The sequence below is a fragment of the Harpia harpyja genome, chromosome 17 (assembly GCF_026419915.1).
Source record: "Harpia harpyja isolate bHarHar1 chromosome 17, bHarHar1 primary haplotype, whole genome shotgun sequence".
NCBI classification, from domain to species: Eukaryota; Metazoa; Chordata; class Aves; order Accipitriformes; family Accipitridae; genus Harpia; species Harpia harpyja.
The window spans coordinates 29,725,071-29,752,447 of NC_068956.1; the positions used below are offsets into that span (position 1 = coordinate 29,725,071).

The 27,377-nt window shown below is 40.1% G+C and overlaps 1 protein-coding gene across 1 annotated transcript in view; it reads right to left on the reverse strand.

Moving 5' to 3' along the window:
• Window positions 1–27,377, reverse strand: part of TRPC4 (transient receptor potential cation channel subfamily C member 4) — a 92,201-nt gene that overhangs the window by 61,266 nt on the left and 3,558 nt on the right. The window contains exon 2 of the mRNA XM_052812559.1: window positions 7,217–7,735. Within this exon, the coding sequence (XP_052668519.1) occupies window positions 7,217–7,735 (519 nt within the window). The remainder of the gene's footprint in view (window positions 1–7,216; window positions 7,736–27,377) is intronic.

Below are 27,377 nucleotides of genomic sequence, written 5' to 3' on the forward strand. Positions count from 1 at the left end.
ACCCAACTGAAAGCGGTTACATATCAGATAAGCAGATCCGTTACTGAGTGTGTCTGCAAAGCACAACATGCAGCACATATAACCTGCTAAATGGTCTACTTCCATTATTGTGAGACCAAATTTAACAAAAATATAATTGAAAAAACCCATGTGCTTTCAGTTCTCTCTTCTGTTTATTGTTGTTCAGCATGCCTTCGCACTGGTTTTAAGTTGTGTCAGGTTCTGTAAATTTAGCACCATATAAATGTAAGTGATATTACCAGGAAAGTTAAGCAACATAGAAGAAAGACTGGTTATATTCTATATTCATTAGAGATAATAATGAAATAAAACTGATTTCTTTAGGCAACGAAACTAGCAAGCTTTTCACAATCTTTAAATAAAAACTCAGTATGCTTTTTTTTCCCTCCAATCTTTCCTTCGTTCCCTACAACAGAACTTAGCAGATATTGATGTGTTGTTTTCCAGACAACTGAAGCTGTAACTAACAACAGCAATTTCTTCTGGAGTTTTGCCCTCAAAAGGCACAATCTTTACTTTGTTGCCATGTTTTAAAAGAAAGTCAAGAATTTCTTTTAAGGTGAAGAAATGGATGATACTGTACTCACAGAAACAAAGTAAAATTCCCTTTCTTGTCCCAAGAAGACATTCTCTTAGGCAGATAAAAACTATAGAAAGTCCTCAAAATTTCATTGAAGCATAAGAAATAGAGCAGTTCTTTGGCAGGTCTAAGCAGGAGCGTTATCAAGTAACACAAAAGCAGAAGCTGAATCAATGAGTACCATAGGCTGCTCTAGCCGTACCCTCTTTCTGCTGAGGTAGGTTGGATTAGTTTCATTCATTAAGCAGAAATGAACCATTAGATTATTTATTTTGCCAGCGTCATGAGTGCATTATTCAAAAAACAAGTAAAATACAAGCCTTAAGAAATGAAAAGGAAAAAAAAAAGTGATTCCTGCTGTATTTACTTCACCCTTTATCATCAGGAGCTGCAGTCAGCCTTACAATGTAATTATTGCTCTCAAGGTGCTACAATAGCACAAACAGGCCCTATCTGTAACTAAGGCCTGACTGTGCTGAGCACAGCACAAAACCTATAAACAACAGGCAAAACTTATCCTGAAGGTCCTATAATCCCAATACATAATAGAGGGTGATAAATGGTTGAAGGCACATCACTGCATGCAGATCAAAGCACTAGGTTCTTGTGGAAAGACAAGAGACCAAAGATCCACCCAGCTGGACCGAAATGGAAGCTGATGTTGAAGCTACGTATAGACTTCGGGCTAGCTGTGTCCCGAAGTCCACCTTGCAATCCGACCTGAAGCACACTTGTCAACTTCATCAGAAAGGGCTGAGACAATCCCAAGGCAGGGTAAATCGGGGCACTCTCCATGGTTATGGCACCCTCAAGAAGTACCCCTTCAGACAGAGGAAGGAGTTCATGTCCCCCTTTGGGAATCCTTTTGGGTCTCAGCTATGAGTAAGGCACCAGGAAACTCAACATACATGGATTGCAGTGACTGGATGAATAGCCAAGAGGCACCGATAGCAACCCAAGTGATTATTCCATAAATCTTTAAGTGATTAGGGAGTTTACATACTTACAAAGTTAGACAGAAGCTGCAGATACCTGTACTTTATTTGTGAAGCTAACATGCAATCAACTTTCCAAAATCACTGAGCAAGCTGGTGGCAAAGGAAGGACTAAAATCCACTGTTCTGTCTACTTAACCATACTGTTTCTTGTGTAACTGAGTCTGGGAAATGAGAGAAGTTTCCTTTCACGACCTGTGTGTATTTACAAGGGTTTTTAGTCCTAGGAGTCCTGTTTGATCTGCTCTGTCTCCCAAGGTAGAGTCATTATATCAGGGAAAACAAGATTCAACAGAAATGCATGAGGCTGCAGGGGTCTGGGACACCGTTCTACTGGTGCTCAGCCTAGGGAATGACTGTATCTAAGCCTCAAGCTCCTTCTACCTCCTGCTGTCTGTAGCTTTCCTCTTTGGGAGGCAAAAGCAGTGGCAGTGGATGGGGCCCAGGAATATTTGCAGTAGTATTGGCCCTGTGGATAGGGCAATAGAGAATGGGCAATGGGCAATGGTGTCTGCAATTCAGTAGAGAAAAGAGAGTGTTAGAAAAAAGAGGAGACAAAGGGTAACAAAGAAATAAATATGGTTCCTGGAGTGTGCCAATAAAAAGGAGAAAGGATGTTTAAATGTATCACAAGGAAATCTACTGAGATGGTATCAAAATAATATAGAGTTTCCCGGTGTATTTTATGTGTCTAAGTCTAAGCTGTTTTATTCAATCCAAATTATTGACTGAAAGCTATTCTACTATTTGGACTAACCATGAAATAATAGATTGTGAAAGCTCAAAGTTCAAATGAGCATTATCAGAGTGCTGCAAATTCCCCTTACTTGTGATACCTCCACTGTGCATCAGAATTTATCGAGTCTTGGGCTAGAAGGAAGTGGGTCAAAGGAAAATGGGAGACACTGCTGGACCATGCCAAAGGAGATGGACTGATGATGATCTAATGAAGAGGGAATGGAGTGTGGAATACGGTCATCCTATTATTTGCAGAAGAAAGCCAAGTGTCTCTGTAAGGACGACTTGTTAATACTTTTGTGTGAACATTTTCTTTTTAGTATGAAAAATACCCTAAGAGTTCAAATGCCAACAGTCAAACTTGAGAGCTATATGGCTTTCACAAACATAAGCTCCTGTTTGTCATACCAGTGCCATACTCAACACCTCTCTTCATTTTTCTACTTTAACTCCTGGAGTTGTAAAGTTCAGAAGTTTTATTCACCACTCAAAAATTTGAATAAAGATCTGATCTCTTTGGAGGCACAAGAGTGAGTTCATACAACAGGAGTTTGTTTTTCTCATAAATCTCTTGTTTGATAATGGATGTACATACTGATGGAGGCAATGGATGAAGAAACCCTTTGCTATTTTAATCTTGATAGCTAAGGCTACAGCAAAAACAAGGGGTAAGGACGGAAGAGAAGAGTGCTCTGCGGACATCTGGTGAAGCAAAAAGGAGGTAGATTAAAAGAACCAGCAGACAGGCCTAAGACAAGTTTGCTTTGGCTGTCTTGTTTTATTGTTCAATAAACGTTTATCTTAATGGAGGGAGCCCAGCCAAGCAGTGGAAGAATTCACACTGCAACAGCATGCAGAAGTTTCAGCCAGCATGTTCAAATGTGCCTTGGTTAAGCAGTCACTCTGTCCTAGGCCAACTGCACCTAGCACAGGCATGGAAAGGTTAGATCTTGGACAGAAGGACAGGCGGCTTTGTGCAAGAGCCTCCTACAAGACATGTGAGAGAGAAGGGGTTGCTTAAGAGTGTCCTGGGAGCTAAGAAACACAAAAACCAGAAAGGAGTTAAATGCTCCTCTATGAGCCCTTCATGCTACAAGGGCAATTACTGGAGCTGAAATAATACAAATTATTTGAAGCTCTTGGGCTTTGCCAAAATTACCTGCAGTGAGGAGTGAAGCATAGCTGCTGGTGCAGCTATGGCAGAAGGTGTGGGGAGCACAACGGAGGGGGTGGCAGCAGTCAGAAGCGGCTGATGGCAGCCATGGGAGGAATGGGGGCAGCCAGCAGATGCAAATCCCACCACAGCTCAGTCTGGGGCTCATCACCCAGCCAAACTAACTGACCTGAGCTGTGGGTTAGGTGCTCTTGCAGGGGTGGGAGGAAGAACAGCCAGATCCCCAGCAAGTATATGGAGGGAGGAAAGAGGGCTGTAAATTCCTATAATTATAGGTTTACATTCAAAATTAAATCCTGTGCACTACCTTATTTATTCACCTTGTTCAAGATTTTTTTTTCTCTAAAATTTTGTTTGTTAAGTAAATGTTAACTGTAAGTAGAAAAAATTAGCTGTTGGTGCTAAACCTACCCCAGGTTTGTAGGGAAGCTTGTAGGTGCATTAGCAGTGACTCCTTCAAACCAAAAGCCAACTTCTGTTGCCACCAGTCACATCCTAACAGAAGGGTTGTGCACTGTTGGTTAGGGATACGCACTACTAGTTGTTCCTGCTTGAGGAAGACATCCCAGCAACATTTCTTTTAAGAAAGAGGCAGGAAAGGAACGGAAATGAGAGATTTCCACTGTACTTCATTAACAGCAAGTCTCCTCCTCTTTGAGTTAATTACTTCTAGCAAGTGTTCAAAATAAAAAGACATTGCTGTCAGTTCATGAATAGTTTAACTAGAACTGTGATGAGAGGGTAACAGCTTGTGTGCAGCATATAGCATTCGAAGGTTATCAATGCCTTCTGAGACATCATTAAAAAGTTAGTGCTGAGATTCATTTCCCCTTATGCAGGCTCTGAGCCTTCAGAATCTGAAATCTCTGTTACCACAGGGTAGAAACGGCAGTTGAAGCAGTAAGTTGTGTAACTTGCATCTACATTTTCAATGCCTAGTGAAGTAATTCTTCTAATTGAAGTGCCCTGTTTCCTTACCCAGCCAAGGGAGAAGAGAGAGATGTCTCTGAAGTTAACTTAGATGTCTTATCTTGAGCAGACAGGATCTCCCTCTGTGCATACCTCTGTCTTTTGACTGTATAAGGAATTTGCTCACATACTTTAGGAGGATTGCTTCACCACGCATTTAAAATGTAGGCACAATTAAATGCTGTATTAAGCAGATGTGCTCCTACCCTGTGATTAAAGAACATTTTTTTTCTAGTAGCAGTAAGTACAGCTTCCACAGGGACACCTACACTTCATTCCATTCTGAGGTAATAGACAACCAATTAGAGTAAGACTTTAAGTATGTGTAGCAGATAAGCTACTTACATAATTTATGCTATTTAACAGTCTGTGGAGTCTTTATCTATAAACACAGAGACTTTTACGTGATTTACAAAGCAAACATACGAGCTGTTTTAGAGTACCTGGCTCTTGCCTGGAAAAATGTTTATCAAACTTTTTGAATACTATGGCTGAGAGTCTGCAGAAAAGGGTCTTTTGGAGACATGGACCCAAACGTGCATACATCACTCCTCTCAGTTATGGGATTCATAGACTAAACACATCTTCCTTTGGTGTTAAAAATGTCCAAATATTATCAGAGTCCATTTTTTGTGGGGTTTTGTTATTTTTTACATGGAGACTTCTGACTGCACCTTCCCAGTCTTTTGACAAATACTCACATACACAGTGACTTGCTAACACATGGCTGCCGTGTTTCTGTTTATCTTTCAGGTGTGGTTTTTTTTAAATACAGGATAATTCTTAGATGTTGTGTTTCCAAAGTCACTCCTGCTTTCAGAGTCAATAATTCAGGTTTTTGCATCTGGAAGACTTTTAATGAGAAATTCATTATAATGGCTACTAAAATTACTCAAAATCAGTCTGTGGTTCCAAAGAAAATTCTGCTCTATGAGACAACCACAAAGCTTCACTTAGACTCTTAACCTGTATTGCTGCCAGAGAAGCAGAAATTTCCAGCATTTCCAGACATATTTTATATTCCATATCTGAATAAAAAGCCAATGTTCCCAACAGAATGGCAGCTTAAACATTAAAAAACATTATTAAGAACACAGCAACTTTTCATTTCAGTACTTTAAAGTTATTTTCTCTAGGCATTGTTGAGATATTCAATTTTGATAAGGAATAATTTTTGCTTTCTATCACATTTATACTTCTTTGTGTAATAATATGATATGGATGATATTAGGTATAAGCACTGCATTGTCAAAAATGTTGAAGTCCAAGTGAAGTAAGATGAAACTGCAGTCAAACAAAATGCTTTACTTAATTGAAATGAAATGTTTAGACATTGCCATGAAATGACAGGTTTGAAATGATTTGATATTTTCATTGAAAATTTCACTGAATTTGTGGCATTATTGTGAATCCTTTGGAAAATAGAAGTCCAAGCTAGAATTTCTTAAATGACTGTAAGGCAGGATTGCATTTCAAGAAATAGAAATAGTAGTTGTTAAGAAAAGTCTGGAATAGTACCATCTGAAAATAATTTATGAAGGCAGTGAATACGCTGCCTAAAACATTACACTATCAAATATAAAATTATGCAATAAATTTCCTGAAGGAAAAAATACATATTAGAAGACATGAAGTCAGAGAGCAATTGAGATATTTTTCCAGCAGTACTTCAGTAGATCCCTACCTTCATGATAACTTCTTTTCATTACTAAATTGTATTTCAAATTGACAACAGCATCATTAAATGTTTGGTTATTGTTCCTGCAAACCTTTCTAGCATATTTAATATATTAATGCATTTACTGTTATATTTTGCAGAACAGAGATTTAGCGGTGATAGACAGACTAGTTCAATATAACACAGAAGTTCCTTAAGCATTTGCCATATTTTATATGAACAAGTAACATTTAATTATTAACAGCATTTGTCTTGCCTATACACTTCCACAGTTCAGCTGATTTTGTATGTACAGGTTCCAAATGAGATGATAAAACACATTCTGACACGATGATGAGCAGGGATCAAGTGAAGTTTTGGAAATATCAGGGGAACTGTCTTCCTAACTCATTTTTCTCTTTTGATTCTTTTGCTTTTCCATGCACATAAGAACTTGAGTATTTTTAAAAGAAATGCAGACATCCTCTGATTCCAACTGAGTATCTATATCAGTAGAGCAAACTCATGAATTTTTAACTGTCATGCAAACCAATACCCAGGTATCTCCATTTTGGACTCTTTATGAAAAAGAATCTGAATGTCAGAATTCTGGGGAGTCATGCATTGCTATCAATCTTATGTTTCAGTAGCTATTTATAATAGCCATTTTTTGAAGAAACCTCCCTATAGAGGTACCTGTAGTATTTTATAGGTGTTTAAACACATAGCCTCCTTTTTCTGTCAGACACAATTAAAGCTAATTTGAAGCATGCTGTATATATTTCTCATCCTATTATTGAAGAGCTCTTCAGAGCACACTACTGGAGACTATGTCTATTCAGGTGCTAAAGAAAAAAAAGTTTCTTTGGATCTGTGCTATAACAGAACATTTTAAATTCTGATACTATCAAACTATAACAGCTACTCAATTCATCTAATTAAAAATATAAAAAAAAAGAAGAGACCCTGTAGAACAAAAAAAGATAAGCAGCAATTAGTCTCAGTTAAAGGGATGTATTTCAGGCTATTATCTATCACATTACTACTACTAAATATGCTTAAATATTCTCCAGCACACTCACCTCTTTTTGACGGTACTTAATTGCCAGTTTCAATCTTGCAAGATCATTACCACTTTGTTCTTCTATCAAGCTATTATCATCTCTGTAATTAAGAATAATTTCCAATTCCCTGGAACTCCGTGTCTGATCCAGGAGATCTTTTGCAAATTGCTTGCATTGCCGTGACAGTTCCTCGTACTCTGATTTAAATTCATTTTCGACTTTACTCAGTTCCTGCAGCTCCCAGCTCAGTTGAAAAGCGGTAAGGAAAGGATCCTCACTGGACAAAGCAATCAGCGACGGGCTTGCCAGAGCCTTGTAGATATTGAGTCTAGATCGAGAGTGGCGGAGGCTGTCCACGTCTGAACTTGAGACACATTCGACACAGTTACAGCGGACCTCATGTGGCCTGGGCACAGAGACCCCTTTCTGCACAAGGAGCTTTATGATTTCATAATTGTTGGTGTGGGCAGCCAGAATAATGGGTGTGATATCTGGCGTAAATTCCGAGAACTGCTTGTCCAGAAGCACTGGTGGCACCTGTGAAAAAAGGCAAAAACGCTTACAGGCCTCTTCTTTGAACAAGAGCTATAGAAAATTAAGCTACAAATAGTTTAGCAGGTACTAACTTACTGATGGATCTTTGCTTCTGGCCAGAGTTGAAGGAAACACTTAGAACAATTCAATTAGCTAAGATAGCTTCTTTCTGGTTAATAAATTGCTATAAACAGGGTGTGATTTTTCATAAAACCTGTTTGTACGTAAACAACCCATGGGCAACAATTCATTAGAGCAAATTATTAGATAAACAAAGAAGAGTCAGACACATATGCTCCTGTGGGGTCCCTTGAAGTGCAAGCTGTGAGCAAGATGGAAATGCTTTCTTGTCTCTCACTGGTTAATCTCAAGTTTTATAGGGAAGACAGATTCATGGAGGTACAACAGTGATTCTCTGAAGGAAGTGGTGAACAGGATGCAGACAAGTTAGAGTTATAAAATAAAATGGGCAAGTAAATGAGAAAGAAAAGACATGTTTTCTTAAACAGAAGGTTGGAAACATGACTGTGTAGAGAAACAAAGATAACCTGCTGCAGAAAGCTTAATGTCTTAAGGCTCAGTTCTACATTCACCTGTGCAAACAAACATACTCTTTACACGAAAATGGGGGAGCTGGTAGAACAAGGGCTCCAAGAGAGCATTTTTAAAGCCTCTTCTGGTGTGCATTTCTGTATTTTCAGTCTTCTGGTGTGTTTCTATATTTTATCAGAAGACTGTAAGCTCTTTCATTTTAAGCTTGTTTCTTTATTTTACAATACCAGACTCTAAAGCCTTTCCCAGATCAAGACAGATCATTAGACTAGTACGATGAAGCCATATAAGTGTAATTAGCCAATGTCAATCAAAAAAATGGTATTGGCATCATCACTTATGGACTGCCTTTGGTCCATAGCTCAATAACCAAGAACAAACTCAATCCACATCAACAAGATGCTCTGAGTGATGCTCCTTTAGGAAGAAGAAAAGGGGAAAACATTTGACTCAAAGTTATCTGAAGGCTACGGAAATATATGGCAACTGGAGGGAGGAAAAAATGTTTGATGGAAGTCCTACAATAGCAGAATAACCTCATTGCCAGGTGGAAAAAACACAAATAGCTAAGAAGAGAATAGAAAACAGGTAAAGCATGTGAGAAAAGTCTAAGAATAAGTTGAAATGAGCTATGTTTAGAGCCTTGGGAGGGAAAGAAGCAGAGCAAAAACCTGAAATGCACAGAATCAGACAGAAACTCAGTGGAAAAGAAAACCAGAATGAAATTAGGCTGAAAAGAAATGGTAGTCTGTGGATCTAAATCCATAATCACGGATTTTTTTCTCCCTCTTTCTAATGAAGACACTGTGTATTTTGTATATTTTTTAGCTGTTCTGCATGTAAAACAGCTCATTTTTGTTCAATGACACTGTATCCATGTATAAGAGTGACTGTGTGTGGGCTGTAAAACAGGGGCCTGAAGCACTAATTAGCTGAATGAGAGAATTACTTTGGGAGGTGGCCACTTTTATTCTTATAAAATGGGGTGGAAAGTCAGGACTGGAGATCTGGTGTTTGGGATTGTAATCACACAACCCTAGGGAAACAATCCCTGCCTGGCCATAGCGTATTGCTGACCTCGAGTAGCTGTGCCAAATTCTGAGAAGCTATGTGGAGTCAACAGGCAGAAACCCTTTTCTCCCTTCTCACGCACTCAAACACGCACACTTGGCTTGGCGCTGGGTAAGGCCAGCACAGAGTCCGTTTTAGAGCAGGACAGTGGGATGCCTGAGGTAGCCCACCCACCCTCACGACCTCTTGCAGAGGGAGCAGCCGTCCTCATGGTCCTCCCCACAGGCTTACGGGAGATGTTTACAACCAGCGATTGTGAGCCGAACAGCTCCTGAGCAAGTTCTTTCTGCTTTCGTTGTTGTGAGGTACAAACAAAATAGTGTAGTGTGTGCAGGCTAGATTGGGTTTGTATGGTGGGGGTTTGGTAGCAGGGCAGGGGCTGCAGGGCCAGCTCCTGTGAGAAGCTTCTAGAAGCTTCCCCGGCTCCAAGCCGGACCCGCCTCTGGCCCAGGCCGAGCCCGTCAGTGACAGTGGAAACACCTGTGGGAGAGCAGGTTTAAGAGGGGGAACCTGCAGGGAGTGGGGGACTGGGATGGGAGAGGAACCCCTCTGTGGGTACCGAGGTCAGGGAAGGAGGAGGGGATGCCCCTGCAGCCTGTGGTGAGACAGCAGGCTGTCGTACCCCACCCCCCCCCCCCCCCCCCCCCAGCCCACGGAGGGGAGCGGGGGAGCAGATGCCCACCTGCAGCCCGGGGAGAGAGGAGCCCACGCCGGAGCAGGGGGATGCCCCCCAAGATGGCCGGGACTCCATGGGAAAGCCCGCGCTGGAGCAGGCTGTGCCTGAAGGACTGCAGCCCGTGGAAGGGACCCACGCTGGAGCAGTTCGGGAAGAACTGCAGCCCATGGGAAGGACCCACGTTGGAGAATTTCGTGGAGGACTGTCTCCTGTGGGACGGACCCCACGGCGGAGCAGGGCACGAGTGCGGAGTCCTCCTCCCCCTGAGGAGGAAGGAGCGGCAGAGACAAGGGTGAGGAGCTGACCCTGACCCCCATTCCCCGTCCCCCTGCACTGCTGCGGGGGAGGAGGGAGAGAAAACTGGGAGTGGGGTTGATGTGGGAAGGAGGGAGGGGTGGGGGGAAGGTGTTCTAAGATTTGGGTTTACTTTTCATTATCCTGTTTTGATTTGATTAGTAAGAAATTAAATTGATTTTGTTTTTTTTCCGCAAGTTGAGTCTGTTTTTCACCTGTGACCATAAGTGGTGAGTGATCCCTCCCTGTCTTCATCTCGACCCACGAGCCTTTTGTTATATTTTCTCCTTCCCATCCCCCTGGTGGGGAGGAGTGAGCGAGCAGCCTCATGGTGCTTTGTTGCCAGCTGGGCTTAAGCCACGACACAGGCATACACAGAAATATTGGTTTAAAATTACTCAGGAGGTAAGGAACCAAGCTGAGAATATACTGAAGGTACATATGGATGGGGGACACACTTGGGTACAAGAACAAGTGGAAAGTCTGTGCACTGTGCCCGATCTCAGCTGTGGTCAGGACAAGAAACACAACCTGGGCATATGTCTTCTCAGAGGACTCTCTGGCTGTGTCCACACTGCTCTGTCAGGTCTCTTCCAGGACACCTCTGGGTCATCTGTCACCTCCAGGCTGAACACTATGCAGAGCCCACCCAGGGATGCCCACATGCCCAGATCGTTTCATTATTCCTGCCCAGTATGGACTGGGGCTTGTTTTCTCACCTGTCTATGGCGTCAGTGGGGAAAATGAGACCCATTTCCAACCCCAAATGTCACTGGCTATTGTAGTCTTAGATTTATCTTCTCTTTTATTTACATATTATAGAGGAAAAAAAAGAGAGCACGTGTGCATACACACACTTTTCCTGCTCTCTCAATTGCAACTGTGGCCAATGCTTTTGAGGCTTAGAAAGAGATGAAAATGGCAGTAGAGGCTCAAAATTTGCTTTACTAGAAGTGAGATTTTGGGCTATCATAGGTCTGAAAAAGGTTTATAGCGAGCTATGTATTGTGCTCTGACAGTGTCCACCACAACTAGTGAGACTCCCTCTTGGCCCCAGGGTCAGGCTACCAGGGAGTAGAAGAGAGAGCTGCAAGGGCAGAAAACTCAAGGATACGAAGCTATAACTCAAAACTGACTGCTCAGAGTATTCCTCTGTCATTTAGCATGTCATTATCTTTCTACTTTCTGACAGTACTAAACTATTATTTGCTTCGAGCCCTGCCAGAACTGAAGGCTATCTGAACATGTCATTAACTGCAGTCTTCTCTGAAAAATTAACAGACATGGCTTCAAACAGCATGGCATTATAATGATTGACTTGTACATGGGGTCCACTAACTCAAAAGCTGCTTGTTTTTCTCATAGCTTAACAAAACCTTTTATCTTAAGGTAACTCAGCTATAAGGCTAATGCACACATTTTGGAATTCATACCATCAGAACTTACCTAAATATAGAAGTGTGTATTAAATCATTTCAGCCTTAGCTTACAGAAACAGTTAAACTTAAAAAGCAAACCCTAAGACTGCAATTGTAATTACAGCATGAGTTTAACCTCTGACCCTTTACCTCCTATTTTAAGATTTCCTACTCATTTAAACCAAAGATATACAGAATGCCAAAGCAGTAAGGTCAAATTATTCCCTCATCTGCAACATAATGAAGTACTTATCTTTTGAAGTTCTGAGTGCTCTCATGGCACTCAGAATATTTCAGCATTTAACTGTTGACCCAGAGTACTTGCTCTGAAGCCACAAGACTTATGATGAATTTTACTTTCAAACTACTGCAAAATAATTCTCTTTAAAGAAGCCAAAACAAATAACCAGCACACATTGATATTAGCCACACAATCTAAAGCTTTGACAGAACACTCACAGAGAACATATGAATCTTCCTTAAATCCTGGGAGGATGGGAAGCAACCAGATCTTACAGTCACTGACTGTGACCTCCCAAAACTTAGCAGTGGTGTAACTATATTATACACTTTGGAGCTAATATGTCAATTGTGAAGCTGCTTAAACTTAGAATGGTCAAATGATTTTTGCCTTCTTACATTTTGTTGAAAATTTTCTACTTCAACCCTATTTATAGGGCTGAGCTAAGCAGTTTGGTGATTGTGTGTACTTGTATGCATATCTGTATGGGGATGAGCAGGCGAAAAGAAAAGAAGCAAGCATAGTTCAAAGTCTGTACACTTCAGTGTTCAAGGACATGAGATTTTTCATTGTGTTCCTTTACCCTGCACTTACTGTAAGTGGGAATGAGTCAGTCTGACTTGGATATCTAACAATTTTTTTTAGATACTAAGTGGAACAGCCCTCTTCAATATGTGTTTAAGTTCCCTGTATGGTCTGTGTGAAGAGAAGCCCCTTTGTTATGACAGAAACAGAAATCGAGGCTAAATTAATGCCAGTTAGGTCTGAGACATTTTCTATCCCTATGACATTAAAATAGAGACCAATTGCTGGTGATCTCTTAGATACCCAGGAAATAGAAAAAGATAACAGTCAGTTTGGAAAAGGAGGAACGGAAACCCCAGATGCGTCCATTTCTTCATCTAGATTTCTCATAATGGCTCTCATTACTCCAGTATCTCAACAGGGAGACTGAAAACCGCAGTGCCCGTTTACCTCCTCCTTAAGTGCAAGAGCTCAGAAGCTACATAAAGCAACCTATTTCCTTGGGTAAATGGATAGCTTGCCTGGTTCTTGTCTTTGCTTATTTATTTACAAATATTTTGCCTTTTGCTTGTAAAGGAGAACAAATCCTGCAATGGCTACAAGTAGTTAGGTGAATAAATTTCTGAGTCATGTCAATCATGACAGCACGATTGGAGGAAAAACCTAAAGCAAACAAAAAAAAGGATGTATGACAGATAACAGGATTAATACATATGTCATCTTATACAGTACCACATTATATAAGGAAATTAATATTATAAAGGTGTGTCATCAAGCTCATCAGTTGCTTCAGCATTATTGCTCTATAGCTGTCATCACCCAAACACCTTGAAAATGCTGAACTCTACATTTCAGTACAGCCCACAGCATATCCCTATGCATATACAGTCTTCTGATTTACATTCTGGTTTGTTGAGTTCTCTTCTTTGGTTTCATATTATTATATCAGCTGAAACACATCCTGATTATGATAATAGAACTAGGTCCACCAGGAAGGATTCAAAAAATCCTCCTACCCCATCTCCTTTCACATGCACGAAGTCACTCATGAACTACCAGATAACTTGAATGACTTGAAGGTGTAACTTCAAGATAACTTGAATTCAGTTGTCACACCACTGAAGAGGTCTGTACACAGACTATCCTGAAAGCCATGCTGAAACTACCCTCACAAGACTGCACAAACTGCAGGCCTGCAATGGTGGCCCCAGATTTGGCCAAAAGCCCTTTTCCCCATCCCAGGGCATGTTGTTTGGCCATCGAGCATGTAAGGCAGGCAGGTGGATGGAAATTGCCAAGCTGAGCTCAGGGACAGCATCATTTCAGAGCAGCGTGGTTGATGCTAGCCATGCAACACCCGTCTGGTATATTGTCATTTTCTGCTTTCCATAGGCAGCTTCCTTGGCCTCCTTGGAAAGGGTTCAACTTGTTTATTGTCCTTGGACTCACTACATTTCCTACAGGTAAGTACCACACTCTTAATGTGCTACTGAAGTATTTTCTTTCCTTTTATAATATTCTGTCTCCATGTCTATTCTTTTTGTAGGAAACGGATGTATCCACAAAACCTCACCCTTGCTCTACGGCACTGTAAGTTAACTGACAACAGTCTGAGGACTAAATGTAAATGTATGAATGTACAATGAAATTTTTTAGAGATACTGTAACCTCTTAAGAATGCACACTCTGAATACTAATTAAACATCTGAAATGCTGCCTGTCTAAGTTCAGCAGATAAAATTTCACCACAAATTGTGTCCTTTAACATTTTCACACCCCCAGCTCAGCTCAATGCTGTCAAGGTGTTTAATGCTCATCTTCCAGATCTCTCTTCTCTGGAATCTAACCACAAGCAACAGAGATGATAAAAATAGGACAGTACATATTTGAGGTTAAGTGATGCTTATCTTTTGGGGTCTTAAATATTGACTCTTAAATGAAGTGTGCTAAAAAAAATATAATATTGGTTCTTATATAAAATATAGTAAGACCTCCAATTAAAATTCTAACGCTAGATACATAAGGCCATAAAACATCCCTCTTGTGCTAAATTATAGGATGTGGTTTACAGCAAAATGAAAGGACTGACTAGCCAAAATGAAATCCTAACCACAAGTTGAGACTTTGTGGTGGGAAGGTTTCTTTGGGCTGCAGCTTTGAGATGGAAATATCTTTTGTGAGATTCCAAATTATGTTATGAATGGAAAAAGTGGGGGATTCCTCGAGGGGAAGAAAACACATAAATGTGACTTAAGGCAATAACAGCTGGACAACTTATCTGGATCTCAGGACTTGGGTTTTGTTACTAGTTCTTCCAGTAAGTCTAGGTTGCCTAGGCAGACCATCCCTTTCTGCTTCTTTCCCCAGTTGGGTATACTTTTTTGAACAAATGTTTTATCAACCCAGGATGTAATTCCATTTATGAATTAATGCCAGGAAGATATAGCAAAAAATAATAATTAAAAAAACATATTTTTGTGTGGACATTTTTGAACAAAAGATTCTGGATTATTTTTTTATTTATTTTTAAACCTTACTTTTTTCCAAAATTTGCCTATAATTTAACAATAAGGACCAATCCCCCAACATTTTGTTTCAGATTAAATTATTGTGATTATACTATTTTATTATGACAATTCTAACTATTAATTTTATACAATGTCCCTAATATTTTCTTACAAAAATACAGTATTTCAAGTCAGCCAAGGAAGGTGTCTAACAGAGAGAAGCTTTGATAAGCAACCCAAAACAGGTATCTAATTTTAGATAGCTAAAGTTGGGTAAGGTAAACACTCCCCTTAGCATACAGCCCAACAGAACCTATTCAGCAGACACAAGCCATATGCTGAACTCACTCAAAATTTGATGGCGGTGCTATCTCATGCTAATACTAACCCACAGCTAACCGTAGTTCATGCCTCCTAACCTGCACCGCTAAGATACAAGATGGGTATTTTTCAAAAGTACTGGCTTCGTCATTCTGATCAATTTTCCAGGGTTTATGAGAAGAAGGTATGAACAGTTAATGATGCATGTGTTACCTCTAGGAGTTTGCTTTTTGTCTATCTCCTATTGGTAAGGCAAGGAGCTGCCATTTTTGCCTCCTTGCAAGCCCTTCTCAGTGTACACCACGTCATAAGTATTTCCAAGGATTAGGCCTAAATGTCCCTATTTGCTGCTAACGTGCATTATTGTTAGCAAAGGACAACTTCCCCCCAGTTAGAATAGTTTGTTATGCAATATCATGTCCATTTATTTTGCTGAAAATTTACTTCCAGCTTTGCTGGGACATGACAAGGAACAGGGATGTTGCCATAGCTAATACAAAATCCCTGCCACATTTAAGGAGGCTTCAGTGCTTGCCTTTTTGTGTATAAGGGAATTTTGCAAAGCTAAATTTACAAGTTTGAGTTATTGTCATTCTGTTTTTTCCAAGTAGAAGCTGAGTTTTCAAAACCTCAGAGTTTTTATCTTTTTTTTTATCAGTTACACTTAACCCACCCTAAGATGTAAGCCTATAGTTTTCTAATGCTTTTTCATGCTCATCCTATTACGGCTGAATCAATTTTGTGTGTCACAATAGTCACAGCATGGACTGATGACTTCCAGTCTCTGTGCCAGCCATATTGCACAAAAGGCATTAACGTTACATATTAAGAAAAAGAATTACATTAGCATTTAGTAATTCTCTGAAACCAACATCGCTTTTCTAAACAATGAGGATGACTTGCATAACCGCATGATACAAATAACAGTATATACTTAACACATCTGCAGAACATTCAAGTCAAACAGTGTAGAAGGATTCAGCAATAGGAGCACTGGACAGCAGGAAGGAATTTGTCAGAAGGTCTTGTTTGCCCCCTTGAACCCAAAGTATGGTAACTACACCTAGATCATTCCCCATAGATATTTGACCAATCTGTTCGTAGAGTCCTGCAGTGGTGGGTGGATATGTTGCACCATTTCCAGACTATGTTTCTGATACTTAATTTGTTTTACCTTTGTGCAGTTTAAGCCTATAATGTCTTGTTCTATAAAATGTGGATACAGAGAATACATTATTTCTTTACTATAGTTTCAGTTTTCTCTTTTAAACACTCATTCCTTCAGACTTTCCTTATGGGGAATATTTTCTAATTTTCTGAACTTTCTTATTTCTTTCTGCATATTCCTTACTGCTTCTGAGTATAACAGAAGACAAATGCACGTATATCTTATCATCTGTGCTCATCCTGATGTGACCAAATATGATGATACTGGCTTTTGCACAGTAATATGACATTGTCCAGTCTTTTTCTATTAGTCTTGTTGTAATCCCCCCTGCAGAACTGTTATCTTAATAGTTTTCAATTCCAATATATACTTGGTTGATTATTTCTGCTCTACTTAGAACCTTACACTTTTTCTTAGTGTTTTATTTTTTACGGACATAATTTCTCTTGTTTGCCCAAATCATCCTGAATTTTAATTGTGTCCTGCAACAGCCTTGTGATCTCCCCAGCTTTGTGCTGCCTACAGATCTAACACACCCTGTCTTTCATCTTAAATGTCAGGAATGAATATACTGATTGGGATAGACCCCTGCAGAATTGCTCATTTCATCCCTCTGATTCATTCATGCTGTTTCACCAAGTACTGCTGGCAACTACTCTGAGTGTGGTTTTCCTAGACTGTATTTTGGGTGACAGTTTATGAAATCTTACAAAACTGAAGCTATATGATACGTATATACTGCTTTTCCCCAACATACAGAGCTTACTATCTGGTGATGAATAAAAACTATATTGTTATGACAAGATTTCTTCTTGACAAATCCTGGTAGGCTGCTATTCATGTCTATGTTTTCTTCTAGGTGCTTACAAGCAGAACGTTTGATTATTTTCCTCAGGATTCTCCCTGCTGTGAGAAAGTATAGATTTCTTTTATTTGAAAAAGGAGAAGAGAGAATGGAAAGGAAATGCTGTAAAGTGAATTTATAACAGTTTCCAGACAGAATCAGAGGAGAAGATACTTGATTTGATAGATTTGGGACATGCACTTGTCGGGTGTGACTGATGACAAAATGCTTCAGCATTTTATTTCTCTTTTTTTTTCTGCTCCCTGTATCTCTGGTAGCTGATCCAAAATGCACAAAAGTGGTCATTTTCAATTAATGTTTTCCTGTGAGCATTACTAGTGGATGGATATGCCCTTCCCTCAGTCAATGTCAATAGCTTGAGCAAGAGCGGGGAACGACTTAAAAGCAGACACGCAATAAAAGACTGCCAGGATATTTTGAATTTGTTTCCAGCTCTGAAACTCATACCTGCTCTCTCACCACTTATCTTTTTGAAACTAGGTAGAGGAGTCTTTCAATTAAGAATTCTGGGCATTTCTTGAGTGCTCATAATGAAAAATGACAAGCAAACAGTGGTGGTTTCACTCAGGGACAGTGAAAGAAGATAATGAAAATGCTTTGCAAAAATATGAGAGCTAAGAAAGAAAAAAGATCTTATTATGGAAATGATTAAAGGAGAGCTCGAATTATTTCTGTCCCATCATAATAAAGCTCATGTATGTCTCTCTCAAAGTTTGCATGATGAGCAAAGCCAATACTGAAACTTCCTGAATGTTCAAAGTAGACCTAGTGGGGTCCTTCCCAACCCAATGTTTTTAAATGGATGCATAGATACTTTTCTAAAACACAGAATGGTTCATAAAGGCAAAATCGTTTTAGTGAAGTTTATGTCTGACATTCCTTTTCCTGACAACCCATGTCTCTGGTCTGATTAGAAAAATGTGGAAAAGCTCTTGCTTTTCCCTGTTTTTTGCCTTCTCCCAAAATGGCACCAATAGTTAGCTGGGGACGTTGGAGGAAATTGGCTTGCTTCTCCAGTGAGGTCTTGGCAGAGATGTTAGCAAAAAAGAGTTCTTAGAATCTGAGCTGGATCCTTTGTTTTTCCCTGAGCTTCATGGATCTAGAAACAAGAAAAGGCATTCCACTGGCTAAGGAATGAGAAAGATGGTTTTTCAAAAGCAGCTTTTGCAGAAAGAAAAATAACAGATTGGTGGCCTCTCTAGGTATCAACAAACTGTTTAGGAGATATGAGCGTCTCAGAGGGAAACTAAACTTCTTTACAGCTGATTGTAACTATTTAGCATTGCAAAGTAATTTGAGATATCTTCATGGCTGGTAAGTAAATTTTGTGTCTGAGAAAATTAAAAGGGTTATACTTTCAAAGAACAAAGTGGGAATCACAAATTTTCAAAACACTTAAAGAAATATGTTTTATGTATTTTCAAAATATTATGAGAAAGGAATACAAAAGAGTATGGCAGGGACATAGAAACTCCATAAATCTGCAGAGGATGCAAAGAAATGTCACAGTAAGCTGTTTCATAAGTACATTATTCCTGGTATGTTATTCAGTGGTTTGTTATTTAGCAGCAGCTCTAGTTTTTGAACCATGCTATAAGTTTTCCATATTTCACAGACGCAAACCAGAACTTGTTTCAGAAGTAGACAGAGGAGACCAAGGCTCACACAACTACACTAGGACATGCTGGGAGTGAAAAATGGAAGTTCCTTTGAGAGGCAATGGATACACAATTGAATTTTATTACAGATTAATGATATTCTCAGCTGTGTTCAATTCCTTAATGATAGACACTTTAAGATCCTCCCTGCATGCAAGAATCAATTGAACAATCCTACTGCTTATGAGGTTCTGGAAAGATGTAGTGGTAAACAATAGAAGATTGCTAGAAATAACAAATTTCCATTTGAATTTCTACTGCAAAGAGATCAAAGGAGAAATGGGAGAGGCGTGCATTATTAATAACTTGTCCTATTCAGGGAGAGACCAGGAGCAGAATAGTTAGTTAGAGGTATTTAAGGGTAGATCGCTAGAAAGAAGCTTTTGAAACTGGTGCCAAGGGGAATGGATTGGTTCAAATCCTTTAATACTGTGAGTTCTCCTTGTTTCAGGTTAGTCTTATGTTAGTGTTATATTTCTTTTGAGCTTACTGATTTGATTGCAGATCTTGATCTGTACACATCTTATAGACATGCTGCATCCTAGTAATGAATGGGTAAAGAGGTAGTCCTAACGTGCTTTAGGATATGGAAAGTTTTTTTCTTTGAGCTTATGTAAGTATATTTTTACTCAGTTCGGTGCATGGTAGTAACAGCTGCTTAATAAGCAGAGGTTTAAATGAGCAGGGAAGAGAAATTTCATCTTGTCAGCCGGCTTGTTTGTACTTACAGTTGATGTCATAAAGCTAGTTGGTAGCAAATAGAATGGTGGCAGACTTTTTTGCATTTTCTGCAAATATTTAGCAGCATCTCGGCAGTACATAATATGAAATTTAAGGCTTTGAGGGTATATATTTCAGGTTTCTGTTTTTCCTGCCAGAAGGCCTCACACATTGTGACAAGCCTGCAAACTAGATAATATTTTATTACCAACCCTGAGTAATGTTTTAGTAGCTGAATTGAAAGGGGAAATAATTTTGCCTCCTGCCAGTCTGGGGTGAAGACATGGAAGATATGGATCCTGGCACTGGCATAAAGGACAATTAAAACACTTCTGTCAGCACAGTATGTGACATGCATATCCTCTATCCAGAGAACAGTTGGTAAATCGACAGGCTAAATTGGTGGTCTCCTAAGAAAAGTAAGCCTCTCTAATCATGTTAATGGACTCTGTCAGTCACCCCATTGTGACTTTTGAATTTGTTGGGCTGTTCCAGCTGGATGTTAACAGGAAGGAATATTAGAGATACTAAATTCCTACAAGTTTCCTAAAAGAGATGGATGATTGAGATCTGAAAAAAATTCTGGAGTGTGAGCTCAACTATATTATTAGATACCAGGGAACCCATACAAAAAGAGGATATTATGAGTGTGTCATCCTCTTAAAAAGCTTTGATAAACATTCATAACATTAAAACCAGAGGAAATTCAATCATGATGCACATAGCTGTGTGGAAATCATATTTCATAAATTTCACTGCTCACAGAACAATTTGACAAGGGATGACAAGAGCAAAGTTGATGGTAGAGTGTCGAGGGCCATACATGAGCAAGTTTCTCAACAGTACATGTGCGTGTTTTTAAATTTTCATAGGTTTTTCCCATGGCTGAAGGTTTGGAAAGCAATTAATTTTAAAGATCAATAGGTATGATTGCATGTTTGACCCTCAAAGACTAATGTTCACTTTGAAAAAGTCTTTCAAATTCTACTCTTCCCTGCATACAACTTCTTTAAGAGGTATCTCCACAATCAAGTTCCAGGTAACTGCATTTCAGCACAGTGGCTCACAGACAAGGAAGAACTTTGAAAAAATTTTTCAGTGGACCACTTTGCAGCATTGTATTGCCTGAAAGTTTGTGCCCATGAGGACCTTCTGTGCCTTTGAAAGAGCTTCTTTCAACAATAGGGCTCTGGTGGTTCTCTTCCTAAAATCCTTCCTGGGTTTCTGCATTGGACATGGTCAGAGAGGGGATATGTTGTAGATGAACCTACACGATGGGATTTATCTCCAGATTTAAACACCTGATTATAGGCTCTATATGTGAATTAGGTTTTTAAGCTCCTGTTATACCCAGTGCAAATCTTGGGTTCATCTCAACTGCCCCCATGGAAGTGCCTAGTGCTGTTTCAGATACCTCCAGGTGTCCTGTGTGACCTCCAGCCACCACCCCACACAGGCACAGGTCTCGCACAGGTCCTGTGTCATAACTGCCATGCCCACATATGTCTCACAGGTATACTAGGATGCCTCACGTTTCACTTATCCACTACACGTGAGCCTCTGAGCCAGGCCCCTGGTTGATGTAGTCAGTAGAGTCCAGAGAACTATTTTTCTTAGTTTATGGTAGACACTTGCATTTGGTCAGCAAACCATCTAGCTCTTCACTGACCTTATTGGGAGCTCTGATATCTGGCTTATATGTGAGCACTAAAGGAGTGATTCGGGTACCTAGACATAGGCATCTAGTACTATTTAAGGTACCCTAGAGAATCAGAGCGATCTGCACAGATACGACACAAGACCTACTGGAGGGTCTCACCGCTATGCAGCGTAGATGGAGGACAGGCAGGCTGCCCTGACGCAGGAGACACCTCTGCATAGACCCCTGCCTCTACCACTACATTGCATTCAACTTCAGGCATCTGAATCAGGAGCTGAGTCCCACTCCTTACATACATACATAGAGCGGATCTTCTCAATCTGTTTTATCAAGGGCAAAATCATTAACTGTCCCCAGCAGCTGCTCTAGGCAGAGGAGATACTGGTTTGTTTATATTGCTCCTTTAATGTTTACAAATTTGTTAACTTCATAAGTTAAACTGCATAGCCAAATGTAAAGATAATTGGCTACGGGCATTTCTAGACTTTAGAAGACAAGACTACCTCAGTCAAAAATGGTTCTATTTGTTGAATCTCTTGGTCTTCTTAATAGTTTTATACTACTGGCTGCAGAGCTGATTCTTAACCTGCTTTCAAGCACTGAAAGGCTGTTAAAATCTTTAGCTGAAACTGTCTTTGCAGTTGTTGAGTTGTCAAGGAAGTGAAAGCAGGTAGGTTTGGCAAAAAGGATTCCAAGCATGCAGGCTTATGAAGATGACAGCATAGGACCACTGATTGTATAAGGCAGAGGTTTTGGACATTTTCTTTTTATTTGCATGCTCTCCCTATTCTGACTGTAAACTTGGGTGAGTGCTGTAAAGTGGGGCTCAACAAATATAAAAAGAAGGGAAAAGAAATCAGCACCGAAAATGTGACTTCCTGAGGAGAAATCTGACTTTTCCAAAGACCTCATTTTTGCATTAACCTTCTAATGATTTAGAATTATTTTAGACTTTTCTAAAGATTTTGATTTATTTTAGATTTTCAAATGTTTATTGCTAATCTGCACTCATCTCCTCGTGGTAGAAAAGTGTTTTCATTTCCAGCATGAGCTGAAAAGAAGTGTGAAAAAGCCAGCAAATAATGACAGAAAAGCACTTAATCTTTCTGAATCTGTAACACTTAAAGTTTAGGTAGAAGTTTGGTTCACCAATTGTCTTTGAACTAAATCTGTATTTGTCATCATCAATATTTTCTGAACTTCTGCAAACTGCTAAAATGGAGGACTAGATTCACAGCTGGTGTAAGTCATCATCAATGAGCCTACCTGCCAGGAATCTATCTGTAAGGATTCTGCTAGTCAGATTTTTTTTATGTTGCCAATAAAAAATGGCTCATCATTTTGTACAGGTCAAGAAACTATCATGTTTCCACATATTTTGGCGTGCTTCTTTTGCCACTGCTTCAAATTTGGAATATTATGTTTTAGCATTTATTACAAGGTGATGGGTGCATATTGTAGTACACATTGCCTATCTCAGTATTGAAATTGCTAGCAGCATTATTTGATGGCACCAGCATTCCAGCTTCTGGAGTCTTTCTTCAGTAATTGTCACAGGTTTTTCTACACAGCCACCCACCCTACCTCTGATGCATATAAACACAGGCAGTTTGGGTTTATTGCCAAGACATAATGACACTTATGTGAAGCTTTTTTTTGAACTTGAAAATAGTCAGCATCCCTCAAAAAAAAAAATCAAAGAACAATATTTTGTAAATCCGTATCTCCATCTCATATGCAATTAGTCATCTCCACCTTATGGTATACCTTTCCTTAAAAGCTATGTGTTTTCACGTGCCCAAATGATTATACGAAAGACTGAACATGTGGATAGGCTACTACATCTATTTCATCAGTAAACTGAAATATCCCCTACACAGCCTCTCCCGTTTATATCTCTCTATCAGTATGTTAAAACCTGCCAGAAAATTCTAATTAATCAGATGCCACTGGGAAAAAAATACTCAGCTACCCACTCATACAGCTAGGAGTGGGAAGAACCAACTTTGTGCCCTCACATTCCACTTCAAGACTGTGTACTTCAAGCCCGACAAAATAGCTTTGCATTGCCTCCTCCATACTCATTACTAGCTAGACTGTCATTAATCAGAACATTCAAAAAAGGCACTTAGTTCATGAACTTCTGTGGGAGACATTTTCAAAACAAAATTGATGTTTTAATCTCAACAGACAAAGAGCATTACACAAGTGATTGTGACTGATATTTTCCAAAGTTACTGGAGAAAGAGTTTTAGATAAGAAAAACTACAAGGCATCATGCAGTACTCATAAAATCTTTTCTTTCTTTCCGCCCCTGTTTCACCAATACAAGTCCCAGTTTGGTAACTACGTGAACGTTCAAAATAACATCTTAAAACAACAGGTCCAACATCTTTGTACTTAGAAGTCCATTGCAGGTGTGCTGGGCCTACAACCTGTATACTTTCCCTGGTCTTCTCCATGATGACCCACACTGCTACCAGGAGGAGGTACAACCCCGACACAGAAACTTCCCCAGGTACACCGTTGGGCTGTGGGGCGATGAAGGGCTGGGAAAATGATACCATCCCATGAGGCTTGGAAGGAAAATAATGGACCGAAGCCAACTAAATGCTCTGCACGTACTAAGAGGAGCCTGACTGAGACTGAAGCTGGGCTATGAGCGCAGCTCCAGAGAAGAGAACTGGCCTCATCTCAGGACCCTGGCACTCCTCAAAGGGCAATTTCAAGAAGTCCGAAGATACTAAGAGACATGAAAGCAAAAGAGTGGGTGATGAAGCCACACATGGGGAATTACCTAGGAGACAGGAGCTCTGTCAGACCTGATAGGACGTCTGTCAGAAGAGCAGAATCTATGCTGCCAGCATTTCAGGAATGGAAAATGACTCTTCAGGCTCTGTGCTGCTTTCATGCTGTTTCCTGACTTTTCACCTTTAGACTTTTTATCTATTTCTGGGAATGCTGCCAGACTGAAGGCTTTTTGCCTGCAAAGCTGTCTAGCCTTGCTGTCTGTATCCCTTCCCAGATAGCTTAGGTGAGTGCCTGAACATCCATGTAGCAGCCTGCCCCAGCGGCCTAGAAACTACTGTACAACATCCTTGACACATCCTCACACAGGACCATTCCCTCCTCCTAGCTGTTCCCCTACATTCTTTCATTCTCCCCAAAACTACATGGCAACACTGCTAAAAAGAGTCGGATGTTGAGACACATTTTGGCATAAGATCAATCATTGTTTATTCTGACGAGACTTGCATGCAGTAGATTCAAGCGAAAGACAACTTGTATTGTCAACACTTCCTCTTCTCTTCTACCTTCCCGTACTCCAAATAATTATCAATCAGCTAAATGCGTCAATATCCCAGTTGTAAAGCCTACCGTGACCAGAGAGACTACTAAAAAGGCCCTTAAATGTTCATGAAGAAGGGTTGCTCAGTCTGTCTAGAGACAAAATGGTTAATTATCTTTATGCTCTTCCTGAGGGAGTCTCAGAACCTGGTAGTGAAATCAGAAACTTGAATCCATAGCTCTGAGTGCAACCCAAATGGTAACTAACCAGGTTTGTTTGCATGTGAACTATGGTGAAAATTGGGATGGTGGAAGAGGACTTTACAAAATGAGTGTATGTTACTTTGGGGTAGGTGGACATTTACAGGACCACTGTAACCAGGTAGCATTGACAATCCCTGCTGTGATTATCTCCATCTTAACTAACTTCTAGCCTTGAAAAGGCAGGAAAAGTTCATGAAGGTGCTGAGATGCTAATTCAGGCATCAGTATCTTCTACCACTTCCTAACCACTTGCCAGACTCTTACACCCTATCCCTGGGTATTCCTTGGCTTTTCACCAAGGAATATGCTGTGTCTTTCAGTCTATCTGTACATTTTAGGTTTCAGAGGTTTGAGTTTTGTCTGTTCTAATAAATATTTTTTTTTTCCCAAATATTTAGACAACACATTGAACTTATCCTTTCTTGGGTCTTTGAGACACTGCCAGGAAAATCCATGAAAACCAATCAAAAAAAAACCCCAAAACTATCTATGCCATGGCCTTGCATTTTTAGAGGCCAACACATTGAAGAAGCTGAGGCCTGGCTTCCTGGTTCGACTTTGACTGGCGGGGACCACGACTGAGTCTGTGGGGGTGAGCAAGCCGCAGAAACAGAAGTTGCAAGTATGAGATGGAGAAATTCAACACGTGTAACATTTCTTAGCACAGTAAGTAGAAGACAGGGATTTTGCTTTAAGTAGTTTATCATGTGATTTCACTGGTTGTCCCAGGAGAGCAAAAAGGCTGTGAAAGCTGCAGGAGGTGGATATAATCTCTTTTCAGCTTCTTACTGCCAGCAGTTTCTTCTTTTCTCTGCACGTGGTGTGACAGCACAGCACACAAAAGGAGAGAGGAGTCAAGCTGAAATGAAATGCACATTTCACAGCATTCTTGTAGAGGTGGAGTTAATTGAAGCAATTCTTACAAAGGTTTCCTAAGCCAGGGCATCAGAAAGTATGCACTGACTGTTATGCATTGGCTATTCTCCTAATTTTGACCAAACATGAGTAGATATCGTGTACCTTGCTAGGACACCCTGAAAATGCAGAGGTGCTGTACAAGGAATTGATGCGCTACAGGCAGAAAGATCTTCCTATTAATAGAGAAACCTGTCTGGACAGTGGACAGGAGACAGGGATAGAAGTCTCACTGAGGACACAGCACCTCTGGGGAAGACAGGGTAAGGGCGACATTTGATCTGTGCATCCAAAGCACCCACAGACCAAGCAATCTGCTGTATAGGAGATTTACCTCCCAAACTGCCTTGATGGCTACTAACTTTTTGGTTCCAAACTGACTGGAAGAAAGCTGCAGGGGCTGGAGTCTGCCAGCTTCCACCTTCTTACCATGACCCTCCCACCATGCCCAGCAGTGTTTTCACATTAACTGACTTCCACAGCACAGAAGGAGTGAACCAGGGACATATCACTGTGATCACTTTCCTCCCTGTCCTGAAGTTCTCCCTCCTCTAGCAATTCCCTTAGGTTTGCAAATGCCAGTCTGGCCTTAGTACGGTATTTTTTTTCAGACATCTGCAGAAAGCTGTCCCTAGGGTGTCCACCTATAAAAATACCCACAGCATCACAAGATCAACTTCTAATAGTGAACAGGGAGGCATAAAAGCACTACCATGTGCTTTTGCTAGCCAGGCAATGTCTGTAAACATTGCACTTAAGTTCCCATGGCCTAAATCTAGACTGTCAGTTAATACAATGCTACACAGATTGAAGTTCAATAACTGAGACTTCAGCTTCACTTACATGCTTTGCAGCATCCTTAGGAGACAGCTACACCTCTGCTTCAGTCTTCCCTGAATATACATTAATATCTAGGCAGTCAACCACCCAGCTAGAGATTGATGCCTGGGTTCCTCAAGCAGTATAGCATGCTGTGATTTAGATAAAGGTATTCTACTCATTTTTTTATGCTACCTAATCCCCATCCCATCTGTGGATGCTGCATGCAATTTAACTAGATAAAAATGTTTTCTTCAGATACTAAATTTTAAAGAACAGCTTTTTTTTCCCCTCTTAATTTGGCATTCAACTATCCATCAGGGTAAGCAACAAGTGACTTGGCAGATAATTCAGGACATATGGCTTTGAAGAACCAGTAATTTAAAAGTATTTGGACAAGTTTCTTCAGCTCATTTACCTTAATTTGTGTTATTCTCTTTTACATGTCCCCTAGCAGCTGGTACAGCTAAAAAAAGTGTAGAAAATATAATGCAAGTGACAAAATAACCCTTTCCTGAGTTGTATTACTGTATACCACAAAAACCTCACTCACAAACTGAGTAGCAGGAGTCAAATACAGTTCAAAGCTGTTAAACATACACACATGCCTCATCTGTAGTCACCAGGTGGCACCAGATGTATCCATATATTGACAATTAGCTTAAACCTACTGCAACCCGTGT